Genomic DNA, 22,649 nt, shown 5'->3' on the forward strand with positions numbered 1-22,649 from the left:
AAAACCTGGGGCAGGTGAGCGACGGTCCAGTCCCCAGCGCGGGAGCCAAGGAAGTGGAAGCCAGAGGGAGACAACGGAGGTCCGAGGATGGGAGAAAGGAGCCAGCACCTGGGCTGGGCGCCCAGGGGGAGAACCAGGAGTATGGCTCGTGGCGCCGATGGAGGTAGAGACATACAGAGAAGTGGGGGAAAGGAGACCCAAGGAACGACGTTGAGAAGTGTGGGATTCAGGGCCACGGCAAGGCGAGAAGGCGATGGAGGAATGCAGGTTCCAGGTGGAGAAAGGCAACTGAATCCACCGTGCAAATCGCCCGGATGAAAGGCAGCACAGAGGAGGACACAACGCCAGTTAGCAGAGTGATGATCTGACAGGTGTGCGGCAGAGATCTTGAATGATGCAAGACAGCAAACTCGGGGGTGTGTGTTGATGACGGCGTGTTTATACTCTTTGACCGGAAGTGAGTGTGATGACATCAGAGTTGTTTACTACCGAAACTGATTTATAAATTCCACTTTGTAAAGCACCTTGAACCTTCTTAGTATGGATGTTTGCAATTAAGTTTATTGTTATTGTACTACCACTACCTCCCTACCATGTGCACATTTCTCAGGGCCTTGAACCTCTGGAAGAATGTCAGTAATGCTCATTTTTCACGACAGGGTAATTTGTCTTGAATTGAGCCATCTGGCACACGAGGTCAGCTTGCACAGCGCACAGGGGATCTTGCCAAGGTCTCTGAAGTAACCTTCAAACGTCCAGGTCCAAACATCTGCGTTGCTGGAGCTCCCCGTAGTGAAGAATATGAACTAATGTAAAACAAGCAATTTCAGAATAATTAAGATATATGCTGTAAAAGAGTTTGGTTGTATCACAAGGAAACAGTATACCATAAAAACACACTTAACGTCAGTAAATAGGGACAGGCTCAGCCAGGAGCAAAGATATGACACAAATTTAAAGTCTCATGACAACAGCCTATTTGTCTTTCCAGGCTGCAGTCCCACAAAGAACCACAAATAGAGATAAGTGTCTTGTGATGACTAAAATCATCTCTGTTCCTGTGTCTAATGATCAGCCTTTTATTTCAGTATCAGTGACACGGCCGGGAGACAATCTCCTTTGACAGCCATTGGGGAGGAGAAACCGCCAAGAAATAGTGAGGGAAGAACTGTCCCTTTATTACATATGAATGGAACATTGCTTTCCTTGTAGGTATTCAAAATATGTGTCTTTTCTACCTCATCTGTTACCTTCTGCTTTGCATCCTGTTTTTGTTAAGTCAGGATCTTCTGTGGGCCTGAAATGAAGACAGGCTGGAGTCAGCAGTTCTGAAAAATTAAAACAACAGCGTACGTTCACCCTGCCAACTTTTGTATTGTAATGTTTCGGGTTCGTTCACTTTCCCCACGCTCTCCCAGTTTCTGTATTGCTTTTGCACACCTCCTGGTCCTCTGCCATGGTTTTGAAGTTAATTAACTCTGCTTCACTGCGCTTTCACTTCCAAGGAAAACAGTGCTACGGTTGTATTAGGAGACTGAGTGCCTCAAGAGTGAATTAATCGCAGATCATGTTGCAGACAGGGGGAGTGTGTCTGTGCAATTAAATATGCTTGAAATATGCCATAGCCCTCCCATCTCAACCCCACGTACGTAACTTTCGTATTGAAGGTCGAGGAAAGCCATGTACAATGGTGACCTATTGTGACAGGAAGGTGCTCGTCATATAGAAAGGAGGCTATTACACAGAGGGGAACTACTCAATGACCACACAGGAAGTGTGACTGCCGAGTGGCAAAATAAGGTAATACACTCTTTTTCCCTCCCTCTCACAAGGTGGCACGTGCACCGTCCTCAAGGCACTCACATGGCTCTCCATTCTTCAGGGTTGATGCTTTGTTTGTGAAATAGCCCGATTGTACATTGAGAGGGGGCGGGGAGTGGTTGCAATAATGGGGAACCAACTCCTAATTAATTGATGTATGAATCCCAGGAACGACACACTGCGAGTTCTGCTGTTAATCACATCCCAAAGGTTGAGGGTCAGAGTTCAGGACCGGGTTGCAGACTAGGTTTGGGGTCAGGGCTCACACACATGATCAAGGAAGTGCATGAGGCTTTCATGTGACATTCCTGTGGGATTCATTATGAACTGGTGCCTGTTATTGTGTGTTACCCATTTTATATATAATAATGTCAAGTCTCTCTTCTCTGTCTCTGACCCCTGACAGATACGTTCCTTGAGATATGAATTCTGAGACACAGAAGATCGTATGTTGGTGTATTCTACACTATTCTACTAGCTTGGGATCTCTTTGGCGGGCCTGCTTGCTTCTCCTGACGAGCATTCAGGATTAAACAATGTAAGGAGGTTGTTGACATAAGCCGGCACCACGGATCCCCACTCCCATTGGCACCGCCATGAATCGCAAACTGGAGATCATCAGCACAAGTATGTGATGGAGGTAACTTTAAACTAAAACCCTTTTCTAACACGTAGAAACACTTGACAGACTGTCCTTTCCTGACTAGAGAGTAAGACCTTTTTTTTGTCCACTAAACTTATTTCTTGCCAGGCATTTGACACGCCAAACCTTTTGACAGCGAATTCAGTTGGAGATTGTGATTTACTGGCTGAATTTGAACTCCCACCATTGAAGAGGAAATGTGTGAGGCAGTAAAGCAGGCTGGGATTATGGATTGCTGTTTTGAGACCATTTCTCTATTGAAACAAATGTGATTCCTCAGATCTTCCTGTCTGTTCGTAAAAAAAACCTTGTTGAAATAGTCCATTTCCCTTGCAGTGACTTCTGCTTTAGCTTGTATTGCATTAACTGGGCCTGCTTTTTGTGAGTTATGAAAATATTATCAAGTGATCCCCTTCGAAGCTGTGACATGTATTTATGTTGCACTGGTGGAATGTGTGCATGACAATTAAAAAGTATTTGGCGGTCTCTATTCTTCATTTAAATTTGGCTTACACTTTCACAACCCCTGTCATCTGTCTGTGAGGCCATTCTCACAAACATCTTCTTGTCAGGGTCTGCGCAGCCCACTGCCGTGGGGAACAGAGCAAGAGAGTCCGTTTAACCCTTCGAAATAGTTTCTCTGGAGGAGCGAGTGAAACATCCTGAACTGTAAGCATAGAGAGACGTTTTTTTAAGCTGCTTCCCTCCCTGGCTTTGCTGCAGATGTGGTCACCAGCAGCCGAAGTAAAAGGGAGTATATAAACACTTCTAATCTCAGGAACTAAAAATAAACAATGCCCACACAAGTTGTGTGAGGAATTTCCCCTATCTCACAGTCCCATGACCTTCCAGGGAGACTTAAGAAAAAGCAAAAGTGCTATTCATGTAAATTAGGAAATCAGTTTAGTAACTCCGAAGGTTAGAAGAAATGCAGCAGATCAAAATGAATAAATCACGCAGAAAGTTTCCGCTGTACTGCCCTGAAGAAAGGCAAATTAAGGCCATTTTTTGCAGCACTTAATTCCAAACCCCTGAAGTGCCTGCCAGCCCTTTTCCCAGGGGAACAAATAAGGAGTCCGGTTGGCATTTTTTTTGTCTTAATCTCTGATCAGCAGATGTTATTATTATAATATTGTAATACAGGCGTGCCAAGGGCTCCCATTTTGGTGAAAAATATGTAAAGTAAAAGGAATGCGACATTTTGTTCCCCTTGTAAGGCGTGTAACTAAGTCACGCATGACTGGAATTCAGATACAAGACTTTCTTTATAATCCAGGAGGGGATGATAAAGCATGGGTCAGTCGAGACAGCTCCAACAAAACCCTGGCAGGGATTGCATAATCTCTGAATTTCCCTGCCTTCGTTAAGTGTGAGTGAAATGGGCAAAGATGGACTTGAGTTTCCAAAGATTATCCCGGCCGGCTGGTTGCTGAGGTCTGAGCCATGCCTAATCTCATTTAAGACCTAATGGGGGTTAAATCTGATGAACAAAAAGGTCCAGAATAATTATTTTCAGAACATTGAATACACGTCGAAGCCCTTGTGTACGTACATGACCCAAAGCACACCTATTTTGCGTTATACGTTAAGTACATACCTGCCTAACATTTTTTCACATTCAATTCAGGTTTCGCCCGTTAACGGTGGTGATGTCAGAGTCTTCCAGATTGATCCCCCATAGTTTCAGAGTTCCCACCCATTCCAGTTGAGTTATCTGGCCTGTTGCGAAACACATGAGTGGTGCAACACCGATGCACATGTCCCGAGTATCAGGGGCAGGAGAGAAGCACGACTCCCCTCCGGCCAAACACCAGCCTCGCAACCCTCCCTGAAGGCAAACTTCACGGGTGTGGGTCCAGGCATCCGGAGAACATCAGGACGTAATAAAACTTCTCTTTGCTAGCCAAGAATAAAGATGAGCCGTGGGGATTGGACACCATCGCTTGGCCTTCGTTCGTGTGGTGCCATTATAAAGAAGAAAAAGTTGGACAATGTATTACATTTTTTCGACAACAGCAATAATAATAAGAGTGATAGTCAATCGAATCCAGATGGTTTAGTCCCAGCGTGGCGGAGGGCTGCACAGATCATACCGTTCAGTTATGATCCGACTCCTTCTGCTGCGATTTGAATTTGTGTTTGTTCCCTGTCGTGCTTCCTGACACCCCTCCGCCAGCCTCCAGCTGAGCTGACCTTACTGAGTTACACCAGTTCACTCGGCACTGCGGGCATTCCTCTGGTGGGACCCGAGCAGATTTGGCAGGGGGCTCTGTCCCAAATTAACCCCTGTCACATGACAGAATAGCTGCAGGGGGAGGAACTGCTACTCTGTTGCAAAAAGAAGCACACTATTTATTCTACTTTCTTCTTATTATTATTATTTTTAGTAGTATTAAGCTGCATGCGACAGCACAATAATATAATATTGTGAGCTATTTCCTATTAAAGGGGAATTCTTGTTTCTGAGGACAGGCATCTGACTGAGGGCCAGGGAATGGGGCAGGGCAGCTGGGGTGGTCAATTGATGGTACTAGAGCTGGAGAGGGCTGATCGGGGGATGAGTGGTTTCACCTGGAGTCATCTTTACCTCTTGGGACTGCAGAGGATAAAGAAAGCCCTCTTCCTCAGTTCTCTCAGGGGAGAAAGAAGCAGGAAGGAAGACTGGTTTAGATAGTGGTTAGCCAATGGAAGGTTACGTATTTCTGGGTAGATAGAGACTGTTGTAATACAGACTCGGTGTGTGTTTGTTTGTTCTCAGTTTGATCTTGTTCATGGCAAGGTGTGTCCAGGCATACAGAATACATAATTTTTGTGAACGTGTTAAAATGCTTTGCGTTTCGACGTTGCTTGGCCGCGTTGTATCCGAAGGCGCTCACATCAGATCGCGGTATATCGGGGTATCTGGAAGCCGCACTGCTCCCTGTATCTGTCCTGCAGCTGCGGCCCCTGTCAGTCCGACCGCATTGTTAAAGGATCGCAAGAAGCCTAATGCAATGACAATGACACCTCCTCCTGTTCCCAAAAAAGGAGTGGTGGGCGGACTGGAGGTGCAGTGGCTGCTTGGAGCACATGCTCATATATTGGGATCATCCACACCTAGCAGGGCACTGTTAAGGACACGGCGGGGCATGCAGACCCATTGCTGACCATCGCGTCTGGGGATCTGTGCCAGCGTTGGGCTTTTACAGGATATATTGATTTAGCAAGAAATACTGTGTTTTTAGGACTGGAATTACAATGTCGGGAATCACAACTGTTGTAATTGTTTGGGGGATGATTCTTTCCACTGGAATGACAAGTAAGTTTTATTCCCAAACCAGTTTGCCTATTCGTATTTTCTATCCATTCGCTAATTCTTCATCCTCGTCATCATAATATTAATTTAAATATTGAAAAGCACGTTTTTTGACATCGATACTGTTGTGGGAAATTTCACAAAATATGTTTTTAATTTTTTTTACTGCAGAACTGCAAGATGTAACAGCTAAAGTTGTCCTTTATCACACTCACGACTTGTTTCTGACACATTTATTCGAAGAATATGCATTGAAAATACTAGTGTTACAATGTAGGCTATGCATTGAATAAATAAATGTTAAAATAACAGCAGCGGTGCGTAGAGAGGCGGCATACTCGTTTTAAAACCATCAAATGTGATTTCTACATTTGGCATGAAGATTTTCACACACAGATTGTACTTTCAGTAACTGTGGCAACTCAATGGATACTCAGCGTGTGTGTGTATGTGTGTGTATGTGTGTGAGTGTGTGTGTATGTGTGTGTATGTGTGTGAGTGTGTGTGTATGTGTGTGTGTATGTGTGTGAGTGTGTACGTGTGTATGTATGTATGTGTGTGAGTGTGTGAGAGAGAGTGTGTCTGTGTGTGTGTGTGAGTGTGTCTGTGTGTGTGTGTGTGTGTGAGTGTGTGTGTGTGTCTGTGTGTGTGTGTGTGTGTGAGTGTGTGAGAGAGTGTGTGAGTGTGAGTGTGTGTGTGTGTGTGTGTGTGTGTGAGTGTGTGTAGTTGTCCAATAGGCTGAGGGGGAACTCAGGTTATCAGTACAAGATGAATGAGCCAGTTTCAGATTTGTGTTGTAAAACTGCGGTTATTAACGTGCACTAAACGTGCTCTTTTGTCTTTGCGCGTCGGAGTGAATTCAGTCTCGGGTAAAGAGGTCCGCAGCTCTGCGCAGCTTTGCGTGTCTCCACCAATGGGATCTCTTGGATTCTGCAGATCTGCGCACAGCTGCGGACATCTGCGCTGCAGGAACGCGACCTGAGTTCATTTCGGGCACAGAAAAGCTGGCGTCGCCTCTCAGATCCAGTGTCTCCGATTCAAGGACTAATCCTGTTCTCCCTAGAAAGTGATTAATTATCAACACCGATCATCACAATGGATGTTGCAATAGGCAGAACAGACCAGGGCTTTTATTTGTGTATTTACGTTTTTAATACATGACTGTTGTGGTTTATTCCATTATTTGATTTTACTCATGATAATTACAGGTGCTTATCTGAAGATGTGTGATTTGAAACAAACACTAACTGTGACTTTTATAGTCGGTTAAAGAGGCATTTTCGTGACCATTTACTCGTCTTTCTCAGTCCATCACACTTTTGCGTATTATAGATAACCTTTAATGCAGTGTAGGAACAGAAAGAAATGTTTGATAATTCTTGTATTTATTATGTGTAGAAACTCTTTCAGGGTCAGAGTGGTTTACACATGCTGAATATGTTCTTATATGTAGCTTATTTATCATAAAACACCTTTTACTCTTCAAATGTTGTGATAATTACTAGAGTCTGAAAACCGAGTGATTGCATTATATTTGTGGTATGAGTATCAGGTGGGCTGTGCTGCTGTTTGGTGGTGTAAAGCAGGAGCTGGCACACGATCTACTGCCTGCACCCCTGCGCCCCTGCCAGTAGATGTCTAATACAACTCACATGTGGGTGCTGTAGGTTCCCACACAGTGTAATTACATTTGGATAAGAGTAAACGCAGTCATCAGAAGAAAGGGGAATAGGGGTGGCCATGATGGGACAAAGATTTCTGACAGATTACAGCAGTATGGCTTACAGATCAAGACAGATCATTTGTTCAAAAGTTTTATACGAGAAAAAAACTGCATAAACAATAAGTGACTATAAATAACTACCTACAATACCTCAAAAACACAGAATGCTGCTTTTAATAATTTTCCTTTGATTGGAATTCACTCAGTCGCTGCAGTTCCACCCCTGACTGTGTCTCAAAGCTATTGTTTCTAGATTGTAATTCTAGGTTGTCTAACTAATATAGCTAGCTTGCAATCTGCCATGCAAAGAGGACGCTAAACTGAGCTAGCATGCAATATCCAAGATGTTTAGCTTTGACTACTTATAAGTTAGCCATCTGCCAGTTGCCAGCTGCAGGTAGAGTGAAATTAATCAATATATTTATTTTATCAAGCTTACACAGTCAACATACAAAACATTTAATTTAGCAAGCAAGGCGTTTTTTACTTACTTGAAGAAGGGATTACTTTAGCGGATCTCTCCGAGTTGGATCATGGCAACCTCGCTCACATGGTCAGTTGGATGAAAAACAAATTCATGTTCATATGAGACCTGAGATGGGACACAAATTAATACGGACTACTAATATACACTCACCTAAAGGATTATTAGGAACACCTGTTCAATTTCTCATTAATGCAATTATCTAACCAACCAATCACATGGCAGTTGCTTCAATGCATTTAGGGGTGTGGTCCTGGTCAAGACAATCTCCTGAACTCCAAACTGAATGTCTGAATGGGAAAGAAAGGTGATTTAAGCAATTTTGAGCGTGGCATGGTTGTTGGTGCCAGACGGGCCGGTCTGAGTATTTCACAATCTGCTCAGTTACTGGGATTTTCACGCACAACCATTTCTAGGGTTTACAAAGAATGGTGTGAAAAGGGAAAAACATCCAGTATGCGGCAGTCCTGTGGGCGAAAATGCCTTGTTGATGCTAGAGGTCAGAGGAGAATGGGCCGACTGATTCAAGCTGATAGAAGAGCAACTTTGACTGAAATAACCACTCGTTACAACCGAGGTATGCAGCAAAGCATTTGTGAAGCCACAACACATACAACCTTGAGGCGGATGGGCTACAACAGCAGAAGACCCCACCGGGTACCACTCATCTCCACTACAAATAGGAAAAAGAGGCTACAATTTGCACAAGCTCACCAAAATTGGACAGTTGAAGACTGGAAAAATGTTGCCTGGTCTGATGAGTCTCGATTTCTGTTGAGACATTCAGATGGTAGAGTCAGAATTTGGCGTAAACAGAATGAGAACATGGATCCATCATGCCTTGTTAGCACTGTGCAGGCTGGTGGTGGTGGTGTAATGGTGTGGGGGATGTTTTCTTGGCACACTTTAGGCCCCTTAGTGCCAATTGGGCATCGTTTAAATGCCACGGCCTACCTGAGCATTGTTTCTGACCATGTCCATCCCTTTATGTCCACCATGTACCCATCCTCTGATGGCTACTTCCAGCAGGATAATGCACCATGTCACAAAGGTCGAATCATTTCAAATTGGTTTCTTGAACATGACAATGAGTTCACTGTACTAAACTGGCCCCCACAGTCACCAGATCTCAACCCAATAGAGCATCTTTGGGATGTGGTGGAACGGGAGCTTCGTGCCCTGGATGTGCATCCCACAAATCTCCATCAACTGCAAGATGCTATCCTATCAATATGGGCCAACATTTCTAAAGAATGCTTTCAGCACCTTGTTGAATCAATGCCACGTAGAATTAAGGCAGTTCTGAAGGCGAAAGGGGGTCAAACACAGTATTAGTATGGTGTTCCTAATAATCCTTTAGGTGAGTGTATTTTAGACAGTTTTAGTGATAAAATATGAGTGGCCAATGGCACTCTCCCTGAGGCACCCCATAGCACCACCCCTGGCTGGTTATACATAAAACATTCCTGGCCAGCTTCATTTCAAGTTACTCCACATCGAGATAATGACATATGAGTTATGCAATTAAATCATTTTCACTGATTGTTGCTTTGCCAAACTATGGTGAGGAATAGGGCTCCCTAGAGATTGTACAAAAGAAGCAAAAGATTACTTTCCTTCCTAAATTCACTCTGTTTCCTGTAAAACTAAAGAGAATGTGTTTTGGCTGAACACCAAACACAAACACAATTTGGACTCATTTGTATCTTTCCTGCCCTCACTTTTCTAACCATGTTTTCAGTGTTGTGTTGGTTCTTGTGATGCACAGGTCTTGTTATCAAAAGATTAAGTTTAAACACAGAGGACATGCCACACTCAAAAGGAAACAGCTGAGTGAAACACGAATGGCAGCTTTAATTGTGCTTTCTGAAGGAAAAAGTAATACTAATGTTGGAATTAATTGGTTTTTTTATCATTTTTTATGAGTTGCTGTCCGGTCAAGATTGTGCCACAAGCTAGTGATATTTCAGTGAAGGGATCAATTAAGTAATTCAGTAGGACAGTGGGGTCCCAGGACAAGTGTTGAGATTAAGCACAAGTGTTGTTTTTCAGCTGCTGCTGCGTTCTGTCCCATTGTGATTGACCCTCCCACAGTGGTGGTGAAATATGGAGATCCAGTATCGGCCAACTGCACTGTAACACGGACAACCAGAGGAATGGGCTGGGAGGCATCGGTTGGATCCATAGACATGCAAACAGATGTCCAGTCTCTCCTCTGGAGTGTCAGCAGTCTGACTGACTGGACCGCAGAGCCCAAATGCTACGCAAACTTTCAGACTGAGCCCAAGCAGTGCAATCAAAACCTCAACATCAGACTCTACAGTAAGTCCGTGATTTGTGTCTTCTCTCCAAGGGCACAGGTTGTGCATGTTATACATTTAAAAGAGTACCACAGACAAACTTTATTAAAATAATTGCTCTTACCTCCTGTGTACTAGACAATTAGGTCCTGTATGTAGATATGTCAGCATGGAGTACTAAAAGTATACATAATTGTCTTTGCAGAGTATCCAGACAGCGTCTCTATCAGCTCTGTGGGACACACTGGTCCAATGGAGGAGGGGGGACAGTACCGGCTGCAGTGTGATGTCCAGAGCATCGCCCCAGTCCAGTATCTCTCTGTGAACTGGTATAGAGGGGGGGCATTAATCCACACTGAAAACATCTCTGAAGACACCACTAAACCTGTGGATGTGTATACTGCCCACCTGATCACACCCAGCCGCACTGATGATGGAGTTCAGTACACGTGTGAGGCAGAGCTGAGACTGGGACCAGGAGGACCACAACCAAACCAGTCAGAGCCCCTCAACATCACAGTGCTGTGTGAGTTTATACCATCCTATGATAATCTAATTATTTTTTATTTTTTATTTATTTAACACAGTTTACGCAAGCATTTCAAAGTGTAGTTAAACGATCCAATACAGAGTACAATTTAAACTTTACAAAAGCGCATTAGAACAATTAATACAAAACACAAAGCATACATCCTAGTTCAAAGAGGTAACCAGTGCAGACATTATGCAGTTAACTCCTAAGTGTGTGCTAAAGAGTGAGGGGGGCACAGGAGAAGTCACAGTAAAACAACAGGAAATCTAACAATGTATAACTCGGCTGGAGCATAATTACAAGAGTGCTGAACAGCTCAGGAGAAGAAGCTGCTGTATGACAGGTACAGTCTGAACAGATGTGTCTTGAGTTATGGCCGGACAGTGGTCATTCCAGTGGGCAAAGGGTTGAAATGGAGCAGCTCTGGAGGAAGGGGACAGCAGAGAGGGGGCAAAATTAGTCTTGACATCTCCTTATTTATTGCTGGCATGTGCTGTTGATGTGACCGATAGGAGAATGAATAAGTGAGGATTTCCTTCTTACAAGTTGACCATTGGCCTACTGCGGCACTGCACTTCCCAAACACACAACAGAGAGTAAAGCCTTTGTTTTCTAGCCTCTGACAATGGCTGGCTTTGGTTGCTGGCCGGGGGGGTTAGACGCGGTTGGTCGAGCACCACTGGGGGGCAGGGGTGAGTGGAATCGGACAGGGGAGATTCAGTTTGTCGTAAACAAGACACTAAATAAACCAAGGTTAGAGTGTGCAAGCCAATGGCAAATTTACCAGCATCAATCTGCACAAGGGTAACGCATCCACAGGTATCGTATCCTCTGACTGGTGTGAGTGATGGACTCTGTAGGCTTGCAGTGGCAACATGTACTTTGCTGTGAACTGTGTCTGCATTGTGGCATTTCATTTGAAGGGCAGACCTGACGTTTACCTTTATCTCCTCAATCCACAGACGGGCCGGAGATAGCAGGGTGTCCCGACAGTGTGTCTGTGCAGGAGAATCGCAGTCTGGGCAGCACTGTAAACTGCACAGCGCAGGGCAATCCTCAGCCGCAGATCACATGGCTCAGGGGTGGACAGCCCATTGACATCTCTGCAGGCCTGAGCAGGACTGAGGGAGGACAGTTCACCCTGCGAGTTACCAGTCCAAATGGAAACGCCACGCACACAGTGAACGTTGCAGTTGTGTGTAAGTTGCTCCAGTGCACTGGTAACAGTTTGTGTGTCTGTCTCTCTCTATGTACATTGTGTAGGTCGTCACCACTGTGTATTATTATTGTTATTAATATTATTATTATTAAAATACATGCAGAAAAAAATTGTAATACCCAATTGGCCTAATGTGTCATCTCCTCGATCCACAGTTGGTGCTGAGCTATCAGGGTGTCCAGACCGTGTTGAAGTGATGGAGCACCAGACCCTGGGCGACAGTGTTGTCTGCACAGTGCAGGGCAGTCCTGCCCCTGAGACCAGCTGGATCAAGGATGGACGAGAGGTTGACGCCTCTGCTCCCCTGAGCAGGACAGACGGAGGACTGTACACCTATAGAGCCTTCAATACGTATGGATCCACGACTCACAATGTCAGCGTTGAGGTGCTCTGTGAGTCTGAGCTGCACATTATTTGAAATTCTCTTTCTTTTTCTCAGTACACAGATTTAGTGTTTTCATTTCCGCTAGTTCACATCCAGTGAGAGTTTCTGTCAATTGAGTTACTACTGACTTACTGCTCTCGGCACTTTTAAAACCAATTAACCCGTTAATAAAAGACACAAGCGCAAAACAACACTACGGTGTATTTACTCTGCATCAATAGTCACCATGAAGGAGGTCAGCCAGGAACCTAATTCTCCAGCCTGTCAGTGTCACCTATGAGTCTCCTTCCTTCCCTGTGTCCCCGAGTGTGTGTCTGCATTGTGGCGCCTCATTTGAAGGGCAGACCTGACGTTTACCTTTATCTCCTCAATCCACAGACGGGCCGGAGATAGCAGGGTGTCCCGACAGTGTGTCTGTGCAGGAGAATCGCAGTCTGGGCAGCACTGTAAACTGCACAGCGCAGGGCAATCCTCAGCCGCAGATCACATGGCTCAGGGGTGGACAGCCCATTGACATCTCTGCAGGCCTGAGCAGGACTGAGGGAGGACAGTTCACCCTGCGAGTTACCAGTCCAAATGGAAACGCCACGCACACAGTGAACGTTGCAGTTGTGTGTAAGTTGCTCCAGTGCACTGGTAACAGTTTGTGTGTCTGTCTCTCTCTATGTACATTGTGTAGGTCGTCACCACTGTGTATTATTATTGTTATTAATATTATTATTATTAAAATACATGCAGAAAAAAATTGTAATACCCAATTGGCCTAATATGTCATCTCCTCGATCCACAGTTGGTGCTGAGCTATCAGGGTGTCGTGACCGTGTTGAAGTGATGGAGCACCAGACCCTGGGCGACAGTGTTGTCTGCACAGTGCAGGGCAGTCCTGCCCCTGAGACCAGGTGGATCAAGGATGGACGAGAGGTTGACGCCTCTGCTCCCCTGAGCAGGACAGACGGAGGACTGTACACCTATAGAGCCTTCAATACGTATGGATCCATGACTCACAATGTCAGCGTTGAGGTGCTCTGTGAGTATTTAGTCATCTTTGAATTTTAAAATTGTAACATTCGCATTTTCACCTCAGTGAAAATCATACAGGCTGGACACTGATTACCAGTCGTTTCTAAGTCTGGAGTTGGACTCTGTTTTATCCGTCCATTGTGTAGCTGTCAATCACCGGAGCAGCATGACTTGCACCGTTAGAGGTGAAAATAAAAGTGGCGCAATCATTTCGTTCGTTTGACAAATAGAAAAATACACATTTAATCTGTGACCATAATGTTTTACAAGTATTATTTCTCATACTAATAATAAACAGGCTGCCTTTTGGACAGTAGGTTAAAATAAGTTAAATTACATTATTTTACCGAAACTGAAACTGGGGGATATACTGCACACTGTGTACACTGAGTAACTGTTAAATTGAACACATCCTGTGTCTATTCCCCTTACCACACTTAATTGTGTAGAGCTTTGGTGAATTTTAGCTCAAAAGTGTGTTGTCTTAAACAAACACAGACAGAAGTTGAAGTTGTTAGAGCTGTTTTTACAGTGTATAAACTGGATAAGTCAACCAGAGGTCTATTGTGTACTCTCAGTTTGAAGATGGTGAATAATCAGTAATATTGAAAGTTGCTAAACTTATGATGGGGAAATCTGGGGAAAGTCCTATTCTGGAGGGGGGGTTGCAATAATATCATAAGGGGGGCTTCCCGTCCAAGAGAGGGAAGAAAAGTGGGCAGTCTCCGGAGTTTCCTGTGAGGTTATATAAACCAGAGGAAGAAAGCGCAGACTGCACAGTCCTGTCCCACCAACACAGCGGCTCTTCTGTAAGACGGCTCTTCTGAAGACGCAAACCATGCAGCGGCCGCAGATCCACACGGCAAGCGCTATTCTAGCACTGCAGCTACTTTTTAGCGCCTGCGGTAAGTTTATGGCTGTTACGGTTTGTGCTATTGTGGATGAATTGATATTTGCCCGTAAACGTGCCGTCGTCTCCAGACTGCCAGCGGCATCTGTACGTGTGTGCCTGCAAGGCTTTTATTGCCCCCTCGGACGTGGATACCCCATGCAGTGTCTGATTATTCAGCTCCACTGGGCTACTTTGGTCTCGGTCTTTTCTTATGTAATGCTTTCAAACCTTTAACGTGTGATTTCATGGCTGAAGGGTTAAATAACGGGCTGGCTCTGCTGACACAATGTCGAAAGTATGTGCAGGAGAGAAGAAGAGAAAACAGTCCTCGCATTTGCACCTCAGTCAGACAGACAGTCAAAGATTGCGCACATTGGTTTCTGTGCCTGTAAGTATCGGGCTGTATTTATAACGCGTTTTCAAGTCACTTTTGAACATTTTCGACGTTGTGTTTGATTTAAAGGCGGTACAGGATATTGCTCTGGCGAGGAAAAAGTGTCTGGGCAGAGATTATATGTTTGGGAGTCTCGGTTCATTTTACCCTGTAGTCTTGCTGTTCATTGTGCTTCACTCACTCACTGTGGCTTAAAGATACAACGTGTCGTTTCTGTTCCCCTCCATTGTTTTTAGCACTTCAGTTTGTACCTCTGTTCTTTTAGTGCATAAGAAGACACATACCTGGACACACCCAATCACATTTTTTAATAGGCTGGGTGATCATGCGTATTCTGTTATTATATATAAGATACTCTCTATTATGGATTAGTCATTTTTGCTGAAGTCATTTCTATTCTCGTATTTGTCCTGGCTTTTACCACAAAGGCTTGGTTAAAGTGGCGAGCACAGTTCCTGTAAGAGAGGCCTTGCTGAAACTCTCAGAGCCATTCAAAGAGTTTGGGAGATCCCAGTGTGTCACGTTCACATGTCACCACACCCCCTGCTGCAGCCAGACCCGCCGCCCAGAAGAAAACACGAACGACAACACGGCTGTCTGTGTTTGTTTGCTCGTGGAGGTGTTGCTCTTACAGTGCTTTGTGAGGCTGAAGTCATTTTAAAATGCTTGACTGCAGCGGTACCGAGCCACGCTCTTGTGACCGGACGGACTCGGGGGGAAATGCTCCAGGAAAGGGCCGCACAATGGTCTCCTCCATCATCTCACATAGGAATGGCCTTATGAACAGAAAGGAGGGGGAAGTAGACGTTATTTCTTAGACGTGAATCAAACTTGACGTTCATGCAGTTGTTTGAATGTTCCTTTCCAATAGCAGGAGAGAGATCATCACATCATATTTTTTAGATTATTATTATTATTATGGGTTACAGAAGCAGCCAGTGACCAAGGGCCGGATCAGTCCTGCTCAGTTCCCCTCCAGCTGCTTCCTAGTGAGGTGAGACGGCTCTGTGGGAGAAGCGGAGAGGGGAATGCCAAGCTAGCGGACCACTGTCTCAACGTGGAGACCAGCCCGCTGATGAGACCTGGATTTTACCGCCGGGGAATGGCAGCGAGCCCATATGGATGTCTCGGCGGGGGGGATCAGGAAGTGGACAGGAAATGTCTGCCGTCCGTGTGAAATGCTGTTTTCTCCCTGATAAGCCCAGTGGTGGTTGAGGTGGGGGAGCCAAGTACAGCACAAACAGGACGTGGGGCATTGCAAATCCCTTTTTTTTGGATAACTATCTGCAGAGTTTACCACAAACGGAAAAATTGGGATGACAACGGTAATGAACTTGCATGCGTTTGCGCTGGAACCGGGGGATCCCCAGCTCACCGAATACCATTGTGGGGAGAACAAAGGGGATTTTGCGGCCACAGATAGTTGCAAACTCTAGGGGGGTGTTGTAAAAAAACTTTGCAAAGTAACGACATGTTTAACAACTAGAAGAGAAAAATTCTCACAGATGGCAAAATCAAAATATGCAGAATAATATTGTAAGTACAGTGATAGCACAGATGGTCTGGTTGTGTTTGGTTGCAGAGAGGGACCCACCATACGCGAAGACAACGTCATTGTGCAACCACCGGAGAACATCACCGACTCTATGTGCTCCATTTCTCTCACCGAACCGAAATACAACCAAGCTACAGCCTGGCACAACGCTGCCAGAATGAACTGTGTAGGCTGGGTTCTTGCTACACAAGTTACTCCTATATGGGGACTGGCAACAGTATCTGTCCTTGGCAATGGCCGTACAAGGGATGTTGTGTCCGCCTCCAGGTGATTGACAGCTGAGCTCTGTCCCTCTGTGGTGTTCGATCAGTGGAAAGCTTTACTCCAGTAAAAGTGCAGCAGAATTGTCAATCCTAAATGTGCACAATTCAACACGCCTCACACACAGCCCCCAGAATTAGCGTCTCTGTCTGGGTATCAGATCGGCTCATTGGTAAATAGAGTTCAAAGTTTTGTGCTTTTTAAATGTCTCCATTGGATAGTTGTTTATATACTGGCATGATTAATTTTGAAATAATAACATTCATCATAGTTTTTAAGAACACGCTAGATTCTAAATCCAGAAAAATCCATCTGAGGGTGATACATTGAGTACTGGTGTAATAAAGTGATTGTGTATACTAATGTGTGACCTCTGATTGTATCACTGCACTTTTGTAATGCTTTAAGATGTTTATTGTGTAAGTTAAGTTGCCCTGGATTAGGGTGTCTGCTAATAAATAATAATTATAAAAAAAAAAAAAAAAAAAAAAAAAAATAATAATAATAATAATAATAATTGTATGTGGAAGAGTTAGTTGTGTATAGAAACCTCAGCCTCTTCTCACGCAATCAAGTCCAATGCATATAAAAACTGGGACATGAACTATAGCATATGAAACAGAAAACAAAATGCAATAACTTTGTGATTATATATTACATTGATAAACAGTCCTGTCTTTAAACAGGACCACCCCTATGGAAACGGCCTTTTTATTAAACAAATAAAATCGGTCAGTGCCTGTTATCTGCAAGTCACAGATAGTCATGTTGAGATATAAAATCACCTACAGTTTGTTTTCATGTTTCCTCATTTCTGTCTTTTCAGCTGCTGCTGCGTTCTGTCCCATTGAGATTAACCCTGAGAGAGTGGTGGTGAAATATGGAGATCCAGTATCGGCCAACTGCACTGTAACACAGACAACCAGAGGAATGGGCTGGGAGACATCGGTTGGATCCATAGACATGCAAACAGATTTCCAGTCTCTCCTCTGGAATGTCAGCAGCCTGACTGACTGGACCGCAGAGCCCAAATGCTACGCAAACTTTCAGACTGAGCCCAAGCAGTGTGTGAAAAAGCTTGACATCACTCTCTACAGTAAGTCACTTTGATATCCTCTACAAGAGTAAATCTTACACGAATAGTAAATTAATTAGATAGAATATCAATTAATGAGTGAATGTGTTTTATTCCCTTTTTCTCTCTACTGTCCTGTTTTGTCCGGTTGTTTATCTGTAGGATGTTCTACACATTAACGGCTCAACTCTCTTTCCCTCCACAGAGTATCCAGACAGTGTCTCTATCAGCTCTGTGGGACACACTGGTCCAATGGAGGAGGGGAGACAGTACCGGCTGCAGTGTGATGTCCAGAGCATCGCCCCAGTCCAGTATCTCTCTGTGAACTGGTATAGAGGGGGGGCATTAATCCACACAGAAACCTTCTCTGAAAACACCACTAAACCTGTGGATGTGTCTCGTACCCTCCTCATCACCCCCAACCGCACTGATGATGGAGTTCAGTACTCATGTGAGGCAGAGCTGAGACTGGGACCAGGAGGACCACAACCAAACCCTATTATGAAGTCTGAGCCCCTCAACATCACAGTGCACTGTGAGTTGAAAGAACAGTATCATATTGTCATTCTTAATATATACATTCTTTAGGCCATTTAAACAAATATATATTTGTCCTTTTTATGGTTACTGATATAACAGCTTAAACTGCACTTTGCACATTAAAGCACACTAGTGATATATATACATTATATAGATATACTATTTCCTCATGACCTCTACTGTCATACACATTTAGTTTATTGTAACACGTTTGTTTATGAATGTAATTTGAAAGTATATGTATAGTCTTCATTTGCTATAATTGTCCCCTTTTTGGATATTTACAATGTTGGGGATATTTTGTACATATCTTTTAGTCGGGAGTCCTCATATTTATTTTATAGGTTGAAAATACACAGTGAGGTTAAATTCTCTAACAATACGTATGGGTTAAACATTGTTGGGCACCAGGTGAGCATATTAATCCCACCAAATGAAATAAAAGACCATACAAAACCAGTTACGTAGGACCCTGTAGCAAAACTGTTTCTACCTACAGAACCCCCATGGAAAAACCTTTACACGCACATTAATTGGTATTCACTAGCTGAGATAGGACAAATGTATATTTTCTGTTATATCCACAATGCACTCTCCATACACTGAGAACTATAAGAAATTACAGTCAACCACGCTGATGCAGTTGTGTAGTATATTAGAGATAACTATGTGTATGACAGATCATATATACATGTCATCAATACACGCATTACTATAAAACAACACAGACCAAGCATGAACATATCAGAATATATATTGGATTGCATTGAATATTTACATATGGCAACTCTAGAAATGCAACACACAGACATATGCAGGTAATAGTTAGAACATTTAATTAGCATAACAGCTCTAGAATTGTGCAAATATGCAAAACGTCGTAGGGAACCGTAACAGTAACAATATATTTTCAACCTAGAAAATAAATATATGGATTACAGACTGATTATATCTCCCATACATTTTAAATAAGCGAGAAAGGGGTAAATGGTGGCAGGTCAGAAATATAACCATCACACGTCTACCAACTATTAAAATATACATTTTGACGGTATGGACATTCTCTAAGGGGCGCAGAACCACGCGGCTCCTCGGTCGCTGTTTTTTTTTATAGTCCAGCTACATAGTTCCCCTGTTATCGCAATGAGGGAAATAAGTGGTGGGAAAATAGGTTTTTATAAATATAATACGCTGTTATCCCTGCATGCTTCGGTTCTTATCTTTTAAGAGTCTTTGCCTGCAGTTAAACAAGACCACACTAGTGTTCAGAGAAATGCTGCTGTCTACTGGAAACAAACTTCCCTCAATTCACAGCACAGCCTGAGTAGATTTCGTCCTGACCTATAATAATGAGAATTGCCCCATCTACATTCACAATAATTACTCGTGCGCTAGCTAAATTCTGCACTTGCCCTTTTAAGGACATCTGACACCCATTTTAATGTTGTTGCTTTTTCTGTGGACCAAATCTTTTTGTTTCTGGACAGATTAGCTACAAATACACGTGACAGATTAATCCGCAGCCAGCGCAGGGACAGAAAGTGCCAATCAGAAGCTTTGCAGTGCTTGAATAGTCGGGAAAATATGTAGTAGGGCCAACGTCTCTATGGGCAGAAAGCACAACACTGAGTGTGACAATATGTTGCAAGAAAAGTAGTAAAGTCAGCTTCACACACAAGATGCTCAAGGCAGTGGCATACCGGGCTCGCTTTTGTGCTTGGTGTTTTCTCACAGCTGTTACCTCTGCTCTGATCTCTTTCTCTCGCTGACAGCGTGATTCCCGACGTCTACATCCCTCTGTCCGGCTTAGTGTTCATGTGCTATTCTCCTTTTGTTTTTCATTTCCAGATAAGCCAAGTGTAACATCTAAAAATCAAACTGTGACGGCCGTCTTGAGAGGAGGGGACGTCATTCTGTCATGCGCTGCTGTGGGTAACCCCACCCCGAAGCTGATGTGGGTTAACAATTTGAATGAGATCATCCCAAACAGCTTCAAAGATAAAGAGTCTAATATAACGATTGCTGGAGCCTCGTTCGCCCACGCTGGGATTTACACGTGCATTTCTCTAAACAAATTGGGTGAAGACTCCATAATAGCTGAAGTAAAAGTTATAGGTAAGGTCCGGTTTTACTCACTTGTTAGTTGAAATCGATCTCTGAGCGCCTTTCAGCTGCACGATGGCTGCTTCATACAAACGCTGTTGTGTATCACAGATGACTTTATTTAATTTTCTGTATTTATTTGTTCAACAGAGGACTATCTTCCGGTCTTCGCTGGCATCATCGCGGCCACCGTCCTGGTGCTTTTGATCGTTACCCTGATTGTGTTCTCTATGTACTACAAGAAGAAGAAAACGGGACAGTACAACCTGAAGAATGGGAAGATCCCCACCAAGAACGGGAACGTGGCGCAGAATGGCAAGGACACGTCCATTCCCATGGGCAAATTATACACCGCGTAAAGACCCGCCCCCTCAAGAGACCCACAGTCTTTACAAACTTGGCGTGAGGGAGAGGAGGCTGGAGACAGGGCCAGTAAATACCCCTCAGTCGGACTCTGATTGGAGAGCACCTGTGGGACTTACAGCAAAGGCTGATGGTCCCGCCTCACACACTACCACACTAACCTTCCAGGGGTGTCTTCTCTGGCACCTTAAAATTTGAGAAGCTCCATTCAATTGTGTTACCTTTTCTTGGTTTAGTTTTCTTCTTAACATTCTAACTGGATCCTGTTTTTACTACCCCTCAATCCCCCCATACTTCCCACCGCCACATGTCATTCAGTGGGAATTAACACTCACCAAACCACCCCCCACCGCATCCCAAAACCGCTACGGGTACGGCACTTCCCCGCAGGAGGGACGCAGATCTGGATGGTGATGTTCTCCAGGCATCCCAGGTAGAGAGAGGAGTTAGTTGCTGCCGTGCAGTTATCCAGCCATCTACCAAAGAGACCAAGGCACAAATTGGGGATTGACCGAGTCTGGGGCATGCGGAGCCAATCTCTGGGCAGCAAGAACTCCTTCCAGGCTTACTACCAGCGGAGAAGGATGGTGTCTATTTGCACACGCTGGAACTACGAGAGTCGGGAGGACAGGGACTGAGCCTGGTGGCTTCCTCGTTCACTGTGGGAGCAATCGTGGGCTACAACATGGTCTACACACGGCAGAGTGAAGCGAAAACCCTGTGTACCGTGTCGAGGGTATGATTGCATGGAGGTGTCGGTGATGGATGTGTACGCCGGCCCCCGTTCCCCCTCCCCGCAGCCTGAGGCACTTCCCGTAAGAGATAACGGACCAGATCACTCCCACTTTTCAGGGCAGGTCATGATTCATGCTCGTGATCATGGTACGCACCCCCTCAATGCCTCCCACCTGGAGACTCTAAACATGTCTAAATTATTGAAATTGTCCCAGAAGCAGAGAAAGGGTGATCACTTTCGAAAGGCTGTTTCTGGGCTGGAGTGTCGGGGGGAATTGAGCAGATATTACCACCTGACGCTGGGGGGAGGGGGGAGTTCCTGTCTCAGTGTGTGCTCAACTCTGAGGTTTGTGGCAATTGTCTGCTCGTGGGTTTATCCTATGACTAAATTACTTTGGTTAATTTATTTTCCACAGTTTCAGTTTCACAGGCCCTGAACTCCCATTTTAGACTTAGAAATTTCGTACCGTTGGCTGACAAACCTCTGAATGAATGATAGGTCAAGTGTATATACTTTTATATTAAATGTACCTTGAAGTCACTGCTCTGAATGGTTTCAAAGTGTCCAGAGAGGCAGCTCCAGCTGTTTTCATATCTGTGCCTTTTAGTTTTATAAGGAAATGTAAATGTGTATATTTATATTTAAACTGTATTATATGAAATGTGCACTGAAGGTTTTTAAATTACAATTTTTGTTATTGTTAAAATAATGGCATTATTGGTATTTTTTTAAATAACGATCTAATTAAAAAATGATTTGAAGTCTTTTGTATTTACTGTTTAGTTTACTGGGCTTTCTTTACTGGAGTTTGTTTTTAATTGTCCGTTGTTCTCCACTGGGGTGATATATATCTGGGGTCCTGTATTTCCTATGAAATACGATGAATTTAGGATGTGGGCTTCATAGGAATTATCCTTATCTGATGTTCAATGTGACATTCCCTACTGTGGAAAATCCCTGCTGTTCAATCCGTAATAGAAGTAAAGTCTGTTTATTTATTGGCTTGTTTTTTGGGAAAAAGCCCAAGCGGTGCACAGACCCCCCCACCCTCTTCAAATTCGGTGAGTGAAGATGAGAGTAATTCTCTCCCACAGATCCCTAGCATTTGAATGTAGATTGAGTTGAGTGTAACTAGGAGTAACCCTGGAAGAACAACAATCAACAAACTCATTGTGCCGGTTATTGCGGACAAACCAATGAAATGAAATGAAAATAAATCATAATAAATTGCTAAACTGATTCCACTGCCATTGTAAATATGTCCATCCTGTTGGTGGTTTTGGCAACAATGTGTCAACATGCCTCGGT

General features: G+C 44.0%; 1 protein-coding gene across 2 annotated transcripts; it reads left to right on the forward strand.

Moving 5' to 3' along the window:
* The first annotated feature begins 5,548 nt into the window (after nt 1-5,548).
* Nucleotides 5,549-22,116, forward strand: LOC136752498 (vascular cell adhesion protein 1). Of its 2 annotated transcripts, XM_066707862.1 has the most exons (11): nt 5,549-5,762; nt 10,019-10,288; nt 10,472-10,792; nt 11,761-11,997; nt 12,173-12,409; nt 12,781-13,017; nt 13,193-13,429; nt 17,351-17,620; nt 17,805-18,134; nt 19,988-20,254; nt 20,393-22,116. In XM_066707862.1, the coding sequence occupies exons 1-11, from the start codon at nt 5,702-5,704 to the stop codon at nt 20,599-20,601; spliced, it is 2,676 nt and encodes an 891-aa protein (XP_066563959.1). In that variant the 5' UTR covers nt 5,549-5,701; the 3' UTR covers nt 20,602-22,116. The 2 variants fall into 2 exon arrangements, with proteins under 2 accessions (XP_066563959.1, XP_066563960.1); XM_066707863.1 differs by lacking the exons at nt 12,781-13,017; nt 13,193-13,429.
* Nucleotides 22,117-22,649: the final 533 nt, after the last annotated feature.

This window comes from Amia ocellicauda, chromosome 7, assembly GCF_036373705.1.
Source record: "Amia ocellicauda isolate fAmiCal2 chromosome 7, fAmiCal2.hap1, whole genome shotgun sequence".
In the NCBI taxonomy this organism is placed as follows: domain Eukaryota; kingdom Metazoa; phylum Chordata; class Actinopteri; order Amiiformes; family Amiidae; genus Amia; species Amia ocellicauda.

Coding starts and splice junctions, on each gene's coding strand:
- LOC136752498 (XM_066707862.1), top strand. CDS start 5,702: ATGTCGGGAATCACAACTGTTGTAATTGTTTGGGGGATGATTCTTTCC. Junction 12,410..12,780: donor TGTCAGCGTTGAGGTGCTCT/GTGAGTCTGAGC, acceptor CTCAATCCACAG/ACGGGCCGGAGATAGCAGGG. Junction 20,255..20,392: donor AGCTGAAGTAAAAGTTATAG/GTAAGGTCCGGT, acceptor TTTGTTCAACAG/AGGACTATCTTCCGGTCTTC.